The sequence below is a fragment of the Humulus lupulus genome, chromosome 3 (genome assembly GCF_963169125.1).
Source record: "Humulus lupulus chromosome 3, drHumLupu1.1, whole genome shotgun sequence".
Lineage (NCBI taxonomy): Eukaryota > Viridiplantae > Streptophyta > Magnoliopsida > Rosales > Cannabaceae > Humulus > Humulus lupulus.
The window spans coordinates 12212372-12226130 of NC_084795.1; the positions used below are offsets into that span (position 1 = coordinate 12212372).

General features: G+C 35.1%; 1 protein-coding gene and 1 long non-coding RNA gene across 6 annotated transcripts; one reads left to right on the forward strand and one right to left on the reverse strand.

Annotated features, from left to right (window-relative positions):
• Positions 1 to 500: 500 nt before the first annotated feature.
• On the reverse strand, positions 501 to 4631 carry LOC133822100 (kinesin-like protein KIN-UC). Of its 4 annotated transcripts, XR_009887802.1 has the most exons (6): positions 4179 to 4620; positions 3766 to 3888; positions 3290 to 3475; positions 2686 to 2790; positions 1228 to 1413; positions 501 to 1108 (listed from the first exon to the last, which is right to left on the reverse strand). XR_009887802.1 is itself a non-coding variant. In XM_062254326.1 (4 exons), the coding sequence occupies exons 1-4, from the start codon at positions 4480 to 4482 to the stop codon at positions 1070 to 1072; spliced, it is 444 nt and encodes a 147-aa protein (XP_062110310.1). In that variant the 5' UTR covers positions 4483 to 4628; the 3' UTR covers positions 501 to 1069. The 4 variants fall into 4 exon arrangements, 3 of the variants coding, with proteins under 3 accessions (XP_062110310.1, XP_062110311.1, XP_062110309.1); XM_062254326.1 differs by lacking the exons at positions 1228 to 1413; positions 2686 to 2790 and having other exon boundaries at positions 4387 to 4628; XM_062254327.1 differs by lacking the exons at positions 501 to 1108; positions 1228 to 1413 and having other exon boundaries at positions 2706 to 2790; positions 3313 to 3475; positions 4387 to 4631.
• A 6267-nt stretch (positions 4632 to 10898) lies between these two features.
• On the forward strand, positions 10899 to 13266 carry LOC133822101 (uncharacterized). Of its 2 annotated transcripts, XR_009887804.1 has the most exons (3): positions 10899 to 10953; positions 11886 to 11949; positions 13110 to 13266. It is a non-coding gene; the product is annotated as an uncharacterized LOC133822101 (long non-coding RNA). The 2 variants fall into 2 exon arrangements; XR_009887803.1 differs by lacking the exon at positions 10899 to 10953 and having other exon boundaries at positions 11725 to 11949.
• The last annotated feature ends 493 nt before the right edge of the window (positions 13267 to 13759 follow it).

Below are 13759 nucleotides of genomic sequence, written 5' to 3' on the forward strand. Positions count from 1 at the left end.
TAGGACTCGCGTTGCGAGTCCTAAAAAATCTGATTGAGTGCCTTTAATTAAGTTTTTAGGACTCGCAATGCGAGTCCTAAAAAATCTGGTTAAGTGCAGGACTCGCAACGCAAGTCCTAAAAAATCAAGTTGAGTGGCTTTAAGTAATTTTTTAGGACTTGCAATGCGAGTCCTAAAAAATCTTGTTGAGTATCTTTAAATTAAGATTTTAGGACTCGTTATGCATGCCCTTAAAAGTAAATTTTTTTTAAAAAAAAATACAGCTACAATTTTCATTTTGATTTAAAAAAAATATATCCCTTTTCCAAAATGTATTATATATGTTAGATTTCTAAAATTTTCAAAAAAAAATACAACAAAATAATTTTTTTATTAATTACTTTAAAATATAATTTTAATATTTAGTCTACTCAGCTTACAAAATCATATTACATGATAGTTATAATTGCATATGGATATTTTGGTCAAAGTAATGTTAGTCCATGCCATTCCAAACAAAATTTCAACCAAACAAAAGAATTGATATTTCTTTCCCATTCTATTTCTATTCTCACACAAACACAATCATTTCAATCCCAACCAAACAAGATTGTATTAAAAAAAGATGATATGAAATCACTTGTACTGTTTTACAGTCTAGACAGCCTCTGACTAAGATAGTACATATAAGACACAAAACTACAAACAGAGACCAACAAAGACAGCAAAGAGGCCTCATGAAAAACTATCAAAACTACAACCACAAGTGCCAGTCACAAAGAAGCATTGAGTATTCCTTAAAGCAAGCCGTGCTACACCAAAAAAAAATGCCTGAGCATTTTTCTTTTCAAGCAAGGAATGATTTCACAACATCACAATTTTTTATTATTATTAAGGATTTCTTTCAAGTATTTCTTCATGAGGAATGAACTTAACTTTACCAGTTTCTACTGGCTTTTTCTTCTTGGAATGAAGCTGTGAAATTGACAATTGCCCCTTGCTCATTGCTATTGTGACAGCTTCATCTCTCTTCCTAGATTCCATCAAAACTGAGTCACTGACACTTTGGCATGATTCACAGACCCAATCTTCAGGGACCTCGTGCTTTACTTTTCTTCCCATGCAATAACTAAAAACAGAGTGATATAAGAATCATTTATGATTGATTATTATCAATACTTGTATCATCACACACTCAAAAAGACATGGAAAAAATATATATGAAAGTTAGAAGCAATAAACACGTACAGAAGAATATCTTCATGTTGAAAACAAGAGCATCATAGAGTTGCAGCACACCATAGCTTACAAACATGAAATTTAGGATCATTGTTCTGAGCTAATGTATTAGCAAGCATACGACTTTGCTCCATATCAGCTAATTGCAACATTTACCCCTCTCACATGATCCATTGACATCAACTGAGACTGCTCCTGTGAACAAAATTACAAAATCAAACTCAATGTATGGATGACTATTTTATAATTCTTCAAAAGGTTGAAAGAGCAGTCAAACAATCAATCAAAGAGATAAAACCCTTAAGTGGATGAAGTTGATGCAAAAAAGAAGATAGAATTTATAACAACAAAATATATTTAACTACATTGTAAATCAAAACTTAAGGGGTCCAATTTGGATACACGGTCCAAGAGCAATTTTTTACTGTAAAGGCTTACGTGCCAATTATCTTTATGGTTAGTCTTTTAAAATCCTATATATGAATTAACATTATAAGTGTATATCCCATCCTGTGATATTTTTTATAAGATAAACATAAGCAAATATTGCAGCTTTTATATCTAGAAAAGTTAAAACATAAAAATAACAATGAAGCTATACTATTCTGATTGACACACCACAAAATTGAGCTCTACAACTAGTGCTAATGGTACTACTGCGGACCTCAAATAATAATGCAAGCTTAAGATATTCAGAGCGTTGGCACCGCAAATCTATAATTAGTAGAAAAGATATGCATTAAGTTCAGCAGAACAAATATTTCAGCAGAAGTCATAATCATGAGGCTCAAACATAATAAAACTAAGCAATCTAGTAATCTACAAATACGCAAGATTAAAAGAAGAGAAAAATATATTGAAAATTAAAGTTACATTTTCTTTCAAGTCACCAAAGTTGTTTATTTTATTTACTAACTCAGATTTAGGAATAAAACCTCTCAAACCTTGCAAAGTAAGATTTAAGATTGGTACCAATTGACTAAAAAACAAAACAAATGAGATAAAAGTCACAACTTTATTTAGAGGACATACATTATCAATTATTTGGAGCCCATTCACATATGTTTTATCCTCTCTTCATCAAGAATCAGAATTTGACAGCGTAGAATTTAGCAATGGCCAAATATGTGTCATTTTTACACCTCACAATAACCCAATTCAGCTTGAACAAACAATAATGTAGAAGAAAATTACAAGGCTACACTAACAGTATCATTGAAACATATTTGGAAACAAATGGTGTGCAGCGTCAATATTCTCAGAGAAATAAAAGACTATACTTAAACCAAATAAGAATCAAACCAGAAATAATGTTTAATAAATAGCATGATACTGAACAAGACCCAAAACAGAGAAATGAAAAACAATAATTCATGGAAATGAGATATGATAGATTTAGAAATGCATATCAACCATTGTTTTTTCCCTAAAAATTGCCTCATTTCTACTTTATAAATGCATACCAACCATTGTTTTTTTCCAAAAAATTCATGGAAAATAGTCTTCTCCCTAGCCATCCCGAACAATCTCCTCTTGACTATTTCCTGCATTGATCCTGAAGATCCCTTCTGCCTAAACATGGAAAATATGATTTGTACATAAAGATGGTTACCATATGAAGAGTATTGTCCATGCTTTGTTACAGATTATCAAGAAATTGGATTCTGGTAGTATGCCAAAGATATGCAGGGAACAAGGGCAAATAAAATGTTAATAGAGCTTTTTCTTGTGTTGTGACTTGTGTAAGTATTTTTTGTATCTTCCTTTAATTGAATAAGAAAAACATAAACCATAAAACATGTGTCTATAGCACTTGCTCATATAAGAGCTTATTCCATCATTATATTCTTACAGAATCAGTTGATCAATCCTACCTACAATCTCTCGTTTTTACCCGTTAGCATGTACAATAAGCCTAGCTAACTAACTAAGCTTATTGTATCCTGTTAACCATGATTTTGAAGTTGTACTTTTCAATTTCAGTTCAGCAGTATTTGACTTTAAGTTATGGTAATTTTTAACTAGGCTCAGATGAAAACAATACTCAATTTCATGCAACATATAATGCTACCTGCAAGTAGGAAATTTCCACACTATCAAAACCAGGAGATGTACAAGAAAGTATGTCCTCCAGAGCTCTGGCCATTATACCACGCTCAGACGTATCATCTTTACCCAGCCTGCTGAGTGTGTAAGTTTTACTAGTACCTGTTTGACCGTAAGCCATAACTGTTCCATTATATCCATTCAAGACACTCTGCGAAAAATTCATACAAAACAAAAACAAAATATCCATAAGTTACAGAATTTCCATGAAACAAAATTTAAGATCAACAACCAGTCTCAATGTAAACTCTCCAAACTAACCATTTGAAAAATAACTAGAAAAACAAACAGATGGGGGACAAAATGCAAAGCATAAACACATACACATACTAGAATCAATATTTTAGAACTTGTTTTGTTATGCCAATTTCAGCACCAATTGTAAAATTAATCAATACTTCATTGATTATTGTAGAAGTCATTAGTCTCTTGATGAGTTACCTCAACTACAGGCTTGGCAACCGCTTCGTAAACTCGCCTTTGGGAGGCAGTGTCTGTAAAAACTTCATCAAATCTATAAGATTCCGAGCTCCAGTTGTTTTTTCTCAACTTCAGTCTCTTCAGCTGCATAAGAGAAAAATATAGAATTATGGTGCTACTCTAAACATTCCTGTGGTTGAGGTAAGATAAGTAAGGCTTAGCTGATTTGCCCTTCGGGAGAAACATAAACAGATATATTGGAAAAAATGAATGCACTGTTTTAGAAAGAAGAAAAAAGAATCTACAATCAATTGAAACCAAAAATGTCTTCTTTTTTTTATAACTATATAATCATTAACCCTGAAAGTAGTTTATCAAATAAACAATAAAAAATAAGGAATGGCACTAAAAATAAGTAAAATAGAATGAGACACCTTGGGGCCAATAACGGTGGCGAGCGGTGGCTTCGCACGACTCGAGGAGCGTCGGTGTACCGTCGACTGGAGGAGTGTGGTCGGCTTTGGAGAAGACAACACCACACAGAGCCATGGACTGAACACCCATGGCACCCCATCGCACCACCATCTCTAGCCCACGCAACCCAGTCGTCGGTCAACTACAGAGAGAGAGAGAGATCGTTACCTGCACCAACGAATCCGAGTCCGCGTTGTCAAGCCTCCAGCAGTCCCGTTGAGCCTCTGTCAGCCCCGTCGACCTCCACCGTTGTTGAAGCCTCATATGGCCCCTCGCCGTCGTAGTTGAAGCCCCCAGCTGCTGGTGTTTTGAGCAGGAGAGAGAGAAGGAGATGGATCGGGGAAGTGTGAGAGGGGAGAGTGGCTTGGAAAGAAAAGAGATAGGGTTTTCAGATATTTTGTTTCGGGGAAGGATTTTTTTTTTTGTTTACTTCTGGGTCAACTACACATTTAAAAACAATTAAAAAATTTATTACTCCAAAAAAATTAAAAATATATGATAATCTTAATAAATAATTTTGTAATAGAATTATAATTTTTTATCTCATTAAGTTATTAATTAAAAAAATATTATTATATGCATCTTGATATTTATTTCAAATAATAATATACCAATGGGTTGATCAATTTTTTTTTTATTTTAATTCTCATAATTTAAATATAAATCTTTAATTCTCGATGAATCTCATTTATCAAATTTAAAGATTTCTTATTATTTATTTAGCAATAAATAATAATTTAATTTAACAAAAGTAAAACTTTTTAAGTTCAATCTATTCTCCATTTCTAAATTTTAATGTCATTTATTAATCATTCCAAAAAATAATACATAATTTGAGGCATAAATCAATCTATTATCTCATTATATTATTAAATTTTAATTTTAATATAAAAATTATTATAAATACAAAAGTTAATAATATAAAAAAAATTTAGAAATAAAAAAATCTAATTTTAAAAGATTTTAATAAATACATCATTTTTATAAATATATATTTACATAATTTAGTTTATTTTAAAAATTATACTATTTATTAAAAAAATTACAAGATTTTTCCGATTAATAAAAAACTTTGTTTTAACTAATACAAGTTTTATAAATATGTTAAAAAACAATTTTAAGGACTTGCTTTGAAAGTCCTTAATACTCTTTTAGGACTCACAAAGCGAGTCTTTAAAAGTCATAATTCCTAATTTTTCAGCTCGGGTGTTTTTAGGACTCGCAAAGCGAGTCCTTAAAGAGTATTAAGGACTCACAAAGCAAGTCCTTAAAATTGTTAAGTAAAACACTCATTTTTTAGCCCAGATTTTTTTAGGACACTCATTGCGAGTCCTAAATTGTGTTTTTTCAGGACTCTCAATGAGTGTCCTAAAAACTCCATAAATATTTTTAAGGACTTGTATTTATGTGTGTGTCCTAAAAAAGTGTCCCGTAAAGGGTATTTTGTAGTAGTGAACGGTAATTAGAAAAAAATTTGGAATGAAATAAAATAAAAATTGTTCAAAAATTAGTAATTAAGTTTTTTTCAATCTTGCATTGGATAGTTTTTCCCTTTTTTTTTTAATATAATAGTTATTCTACTAAAATTGTGGAAAAACTATTTTATTGAGAGAAAAAAATTATTAATTATGAACTATTTGTTTATATTATTATTTATTTTCTTCACTTACAAGAATTCAAAACAAAAATATATTTATTTACTTATTCATTTTTAAATTACTTTTAGTCTTCTGACTATAAGTAAAATACCAGAAAAAGAATAACAATGTTAACGGGTTGCCCGTGCCTTAGGCACGAGCCATTCACTAGTATATATATACTAGATACAACCAACGTACAATATGCACGTTTGCTTAATTTTATTTATAATATTAAATAATTTATTTATTTTTATTTAAGTTTATGTTTGTTCTAATTTTTTAATTTAAGAGTGATATCAAGATATTATATATTATATGTTTAATGTTGTTATACCCAGATTTCGAGCCATGTTAATTATGACCTCGAAAGTTGGATTCGCAAATAAGTGGACTCATAAGGTTGGAAGCAAGCTCCAGGATCATATGCCGAGCTTGCAGGATATGGACGATCTCGAGTATGGTGACCTCGAAGAGTTCATGATCTCGAAAGATAGCCCCGGGAACACATCCATCTTCGGAGACAACTTCGGATCAGGTTCCCGAGCTCGACGCGCATACGATCTCGAACAGATTGGGTGACCTCGGAAGATGTCTCCAGCTCGAAAGGTGACAGGAAACCTGGGAGACTAAAGCCTTAGAGATACGCAGTAACCACATTGAATATCTACAAGTATTATAAATATGAGATGTAATCGTCATTTATTAATGTAAATCCCCTAGAATCGTGGGATATTATTTGATCAGTTATGTGTTTCCTGGTCTTCAGGGACGTTTCCTTTTATATCTGATTATAGGCATTTAAGGCCATTTATTTTATTCACAAAAAGAGTAACTACCCAAAATATGTGGGATAGTATTCTGCATCCTTCTCTATAAATAGAGAAGTCATGCGCCATTGTAAAGGACCGAAAATTCTGATCCTTGAGAGAAAACTCTAAAGAATTCATGCTTAAGAATTTTCAGAGATAATCTTGAGTTTAATAACAGAGACTCGTGGACTAGGCAGATTTAACTGCTGAACCACGTAAAAATCGTGTGTTTGATTTGTTTTATTGTATTTGGCCATTATCTATTATTGTTTTTGTGCTCTTCTTTCACTGTTTGACGAAAAACGGCGTCAACAGTTTGGTGATTTTGTTGAGAGCCTTAAGCATTCATCCCTGAGAGATTCATGGCCACGAACAATCAGAACACGGCTGATGAAAGTATTCAAGGCGTCCTGGAAAACAACCAATGGAGAACCCGGATGCTGAGGAGAGAAGTGGGTCTTCTGATTCTCGGGGACCACCGCCTCCACCAAGGGATGAGGACATGGACTACAATCCAGAGCGTTACGTTCCTATTGTAGAACTGGAAAACCGGCAGTTGAAGCAGCTGTTGGCAGATGTAATGCCCCGAATTCTCCGATGAGTTTAACGGCATTAATAGTAGGCCGGGAGGGCCATACTTGCTTAATGATTTTGTTAATTGATTAAATGCATGTATATGTTGATTATATTATGATATGATGTGAAATGCATGCATGTGAGTCCATATTTCTCATTACAGGGGTGTGATGGTAATTTGGCCCGTTGAGGGTAATTTGTGTATTTGGGTGCATAACTTGATTTGTGAATGAGATTCCATTATTATGGAGATATATTCGAGCTATTTGTCATGAGACGGTTATTTTTAGTGGATTGGTGGTTTTACCATAATGGGGTCAATTTTGGGGTAATAGAAATGTTTATTTGATGATAAATTGGGAATATTTGAGATCAGGGTGAAAATTTGAAGGTTTTGACTATATTGTCCCCGGGGGTGTTTTCGGGACCCCGAGCATTAGGTTTTATTTGAGGTTACTTAAGTTTGAAGTAGCTTATCAGATAGAACATACGATAAGAAAACCTTCCGTTCTTCCTTTTCAAAGTCTGTTTTACCGTTTAAGCCTTTTTGACGAAATCTTGAGTTCTAGGAGTCGGAATCGAGTGAGGATCGAGGCATAGCGATCCTAGGGAAGATTAGAAGCTTCTTAACCGAAGGATTCGACGGAAAACAACCCAATTGAAGGTAATCGAAGTTTAAGTTTTGAGTTTTTTCCGAGTTTCTAAGCTTTGAATTGATTTTGTGAATTGTTGAGTTTTCGGTTCGTTCGAGTCTTGGGTTTTGAGGGTTTTGATGTATTGGGAAGCTTGGGAACTTTGTTTTGATGATTGGGGAATGTTTAGGTGTGTTTTTGGGGATGTTGAAGTGTTGAAAACACGTGGGAGAATGGTTCTGGGTTGGGCGCCGCGGCCCTGCTCTTGGGCGCCGCGGACCTAGCTCGAGTTAGCAGGTGGCCTTTCTGTTTCGCTGGGCGCCGCGGCCCTTGTGTGGGGCGCCGCGGCGCTTGCCTCTGGAAATTCTGGGGGCCGCAGCCCAAAATGCTAGGGCCGCAGCTCTTGCCCTGTTTTCGCCGCGTTTGCTCGTTTTGACCCCGGAAACCTAGTTTTAGGCCTCGGGAGTGTCCTTGCTACTTGGATTAGTTTGGATTGATCTCTTGGAGGTTAGATAATGGTTTGAGAACCCTTGATTATCTTGATTATTGATGGTATCCCAAATGTGTTGTGATTAGGTAACCGCTAAAGGACTAAAAGCTAAACCGTTCTCAAGGGTCGTTCTTTCGTTCATTCTAGCTCGAATCAAAGGTAAGAGAACTGCACCCTAAGTGTGACATGCTTGGATGATCATGAGGCATGTTGATTGTGAGAATATGGACATGGATTGAATATAGAATGTTTAGCATATGTTGCTCACTTGTGCACGGTACTAACTCATTAGTCAGGTTTGGCAAGGGTGCTAGTATCAACTGTGAAGCTGTGACTTATTAGTCAGGTTCGGCAGTGGTACTGGGCACTGATCACGTTGAGCTGACTCATTAGTCAGGACGGCCTTAGCGTGTATTACGAAAGCCAACAAGATTTGATCTAATCGATTATCAGCATTTAATGACTCAAAGAGCATTAATGCCAGACCGACCCCGAGGGTCGATGAATGAAATAAGCGCTTGGAGGCTAGTGGCTTACTTAGCAGCCACTCTCCCATTTGAAAACAGTGACGTGCTTGTCAGTCACTCAGTATGGTTTACCAGAACCTGTTGAAGGCTAGTGGCTTACCTAACAGCCACTCTTCCATTTGAATTAGTGACTTGCCTGTCAGTCACTCAGTGTGGTTTATCAGGACCTCATGTGATGTTCACTCATTTGTTTAAAGCTTATTGCTCAGTGTGATTATAATGATAATCATTTGATAATGTTTATGGAAAGTGTTATGTTTTCTTGCTGGGCTTTGGCTCATGGGTGCTTTGTGGTGCAGGTAAAGGGAAAGAAAAGCTCACCTAGCCTTGAGTGGAGAGCTGATGTGGTGTGGTGTACATATGCGGCCGCTTGACCACCATGGTCAAGGTGTTCTCAGAGGAACTAGGGGGTTTACCCTATTTTTGCCGCTTAGGTCGGCGGGATTGTAACTTTTCAACAATAGTGACCATTTTGTATTGAGAACAGCTTGTAAACGTTTTGTTTAGCTCTGCAGAGCAGTTTGTAATAAAATCTCCATTTCCTTTTTAATGGTTTTATACCTTGACCTGTTAATTACACTTAGAGCACGTTTTTGACCAAAGGACTCAGGTAACGAGTCAAATTTCCGGTCCACCGTTCACCGTAACTGTTCTGGGGTAGCCAGGGCGTTACAACAGAGGCCAACAAACGGAATGAGGAGCTGACTAGGATAGCCGCAGAGGCGCAGGTGGCTCAGCCCCCGCCTCCGCGCGAAAACCAAGTCCCTCCTCCAAGGGACGTGCATGTTCCTCCCCGGAGGCCCCGTGGGCGGCCACGAAAGGATGCTGCCACAAGGAGGCCGACTTAACCTTCGACGCCAGCAGAGCCATCTGCTCCTCCTAGGCCCCAGAGGAGTACCCAAGCTCGGGTCCCGCCTAATCCACCTGTGGAAGTGCCTGCAGGTACTGAGAATAACCGAACTCCTGCCGAGGCTCGGACTCAGGTTCCTGGTAGTGCACCGAACGCGACTGACCCATCTCGGGAAAATTCTGGACCCTCTAGGCCGAGGCAAGGGCGACAGCCACCGTCGCCTATACGGTTCCCTCCGTCTCCCATAAGATATCCTTCACCTCCCCGCAGAAACGCTCAACCTGTTCGAGATCAGGATCAAGGGCGTACGAGGGAAAGAAAAGGAAACAGGGAGACATTCCAGGAACGGAGAGGCGCACTGTAATATCCAACATTTTCATAATACATTTATTTATTATAACTCAAAGTTTTAATACATAAAATGTACAACTTTACAAATTTAAGAAATAGTAATGGAAAAATAGTGTTTAAAATATGATTTTATGTTTTTAATGAGATTAAAGAAAGAGAAACTTGAGTAGTCAAGTATTGGACCCAAATGTCAAATAATTTTAATTGGGGATTTTTATAAAATTAAGAAAGTTTGGCTAAAGGGCTTATTTGAAAAGAATTTTAGTATTTTGGGTCCAAGTGTAATTTTTAAAAATAAATAAATAAAAAAAAAAATAAAATAAAATAAAAGGCTTCAGCCTTTCATTTTACCCGAGCCTCTCTCTCTCTCTCCTCAGAAACTCTCTCTCTCTCTCTCTCTCTCTCTCTCTCTCTCTCTCTCTCTCTCTCTCTCTCTCCTCTGCGTATTACTGTTGCCGACGACGCAGGAGTACTTTCCGGCCACCATTTTTAGCCACGCGCCGGACCGTTGGATTCAGAGGCCTCCGAACTATCGACCAACGCGGGAATCTAGAGCTCACTCGCCGATTAAACGCCTCAACCACTCGATTTAAGTTCGGCCACCCCGCGACTTCAAAGTTGCGATTCGGCCACCTCGGGCATCCGTTTGCCGATCCGTCACCACCATCGTGCTCCTCGTGTTGTGGGCTTCAAAACCCAATAACTTGTTCCTACATCTACCATAGTTGGGTGGTGGGCCCACCACGAGCCACCGCGATCCACCGTAGATCGACGGTCGAAACTTAGTGTTCGAGGTTCCGAAGTACGTCTTGAGTCTCAGAAAATCATCGTTTGACTTATTGTGGAACCCGATCATTTTGGTATAATTTCTTTAACCTATATATTGTGATTTAATTGTGATTGATTAGAGTAATTGTTATTATGTTTATTTATAGTATATAATTATATATTATTGATATGTGGAATATTTTCTGTAATTTACTGGCTGTCTGGGATTATATATATTTTTTATACAGGTTTTGATTTTGGAATTGTCCACTTTATAGCCGTTGTGCTGTCTAATTTTCTAGAAAATATTAGATATTAAATAAAGTATAAAAATACATATTTAATTGATTTTATATTAATATGGAAATTATTATGATTAAGTAATTTTAATTATTATTGTTATTATTTTGTTAAGTAAATCAAGAATACAGATTCATATATATATATATATATATATGAAAAGTATGATTTATAGTAAACCTATTATCTAACCATTATTATTGTATATTAATATTTGAATATTAAAATAATATCAAATATTAGTTTCTTACAGTTATTGATATTTGTAAGACCAGTGAAGTTTGGAGAAAGTATATTTATTATATCACTGGAATTGATATTATGACTAATTAATAATAATATAAATATTTATATTTATATTATTATCATTATATTGATTATTACAACTTTATGTTAAAAATATGATTTCTTTTATAAAATGACTATTTGAATATATACATCCATATACGTATTGCTATTGAAGTATTTTGTTATTAATATCGAAATAAGTTTAATTATAGACGATAATTATTATTTTTGTTGGGATTATTATTATTATTATCATAAGGGTACATTATCTTATGAGCAAGGTTTAAAGCATGGTTTTATATGAAGAGTTATTTGCATTACGTTGATAATAATTTATTATTATCATTTATATAGTTTCTGGTATTATTAATATACACTATCAATAGTGTATATTTATGATTTTGATAGAATTTAATAAATGATGTGCCTTGAATAGGATTTGTATGGATTTGATTGATTGACTCTTGGTGAGGAATTTTAAAATAAGCTAAGGACCTAAGGTAAGTAAATCTCACATTTTGTGCTTAAGTGTAAGATGCATGACTACATTGATTGTGTACATCTGATGAGTTAAGTATGGTATGATGGTGATGCATATGATAAGTATGTGAAGAATGGTTATATGAACACCATAAGGGTGTTGTGTGATATGTAATTGATGAATTCTGTGATATGTGAAAGATGTCTTACTTGGTTAAGAATGATATGAATTATGTGCAAGTATGTGTTCTTATGTTGATGGATATGTGGATTACTCTATGTTCATGATTTGTTATATGTTATGATATATGAAGCGTTTAAGTTTTTAGGCTGGAAACCTTAGACCTGAGCCATAGCTCTACGTTAAGGTATAACAACGCCACCAACCCAAAGCTTCATGTATTATGACTAAAGATGTTTTGAGTTATATGAGATGTGATACAATGCCTTGATTGAATACCATCAACATCAGTCATGAACACGAACATTGGCATTTCAGCATCAGCATGTATGCATGGCATATACAGTTATGTGATACATTATTATGTGATATAAGACCATGCATATGAATATGAGAAAAGTTATGAAATGTCTTGAAAAGTCTTATGTAAAGTTAAACATTTTAATGACATAAGGCTTAAGCAAAGTGATAATAAGATGTTTAAAAAGGGTGCCACTGTTTTGATGAAGCAATCAAGTAAGTTCAGTAAAGAAGACGGAAGTCTATAAGACTTATAGTGGCTGCCCACTAGTGTGGGCTAGGTCAGAGTTGACCATTCAGATATGTTTGCCATGTTTCCGTCTTTCTCCTCCATATGTGTAATAAGTATGGCAGCTATGGCAACGATGAAATGAGTGTTATGATGAGCCTAGCTGAGATGATGGCTAGCCGGAGGAGAACCCATGGGATTCTATATGATATGTGTAACAAGCCCTGCAGGCATTGGCTGAATCAAACAGTGTGCACAAGTGATATTGGGCCCATAAAAATGTGAAACTAAAAGAAAGAGCATAAAAGTAAAGTTTGAAAGTGCATGAGCAATAAATGAAATGCATAAGTATATAAGTCAGCATATTAGTATATGTGCACTACAAACTCACGACATTCATGTGTATGTGTATGCATGAGATTTGCTTACTGAGCGTTAGCTCATTATGTTATTTTCCAACATTTTTCCAGGTGTGGCTTTAGCTGTTGAGCAACTTGTGGAGCACGGACTCAGTAGCAATGCAATAATGGTTTTAGAGTTTTCATATGGCTGCCTTAAATTTAAAGTATTCATACGTGTAATAATTTCTTCTAATAAGTTTATATAAAAGTTTTAAAATTTTCTGTATTTCTTCGTATCATTTTATTTAATTCTTTTGGTCAAGTGCCTTACATACTCGTAAACCCTAGAATTACGAGTATGTGGCAGACGTACCCTACCTTAGGGACGTTACAAATGGTATCAGAGCTTTGAGTTTGTAGATGTCGTATACTCGTTATGTTATTAGATTTTGGGATCTGAAATGCTACTGAGTTCCGCCACAAGACAAGCCACACGTTAATGGTTAGTATAATTTATCCATATTTTAGTTAATGTATGTTAATGATGTTGTATAATTGTATTAGAAACTCATTGTGTGTTTGAGTTTCCATGATATAAGTATGAGTTTGGATTAAATGAATATTCTCATGCACGGTAGAGAAATTGAAGTTTGTTATTTATCTGAATGCATGCCTTTATTATTGATGTGATAAATAATTGATGATTTATCGATGTCGATGTTTGGATTGTTAATTGATATTCTCAAGCTTTGAAAGTGACCTATTAGTCCAGTTAGTGT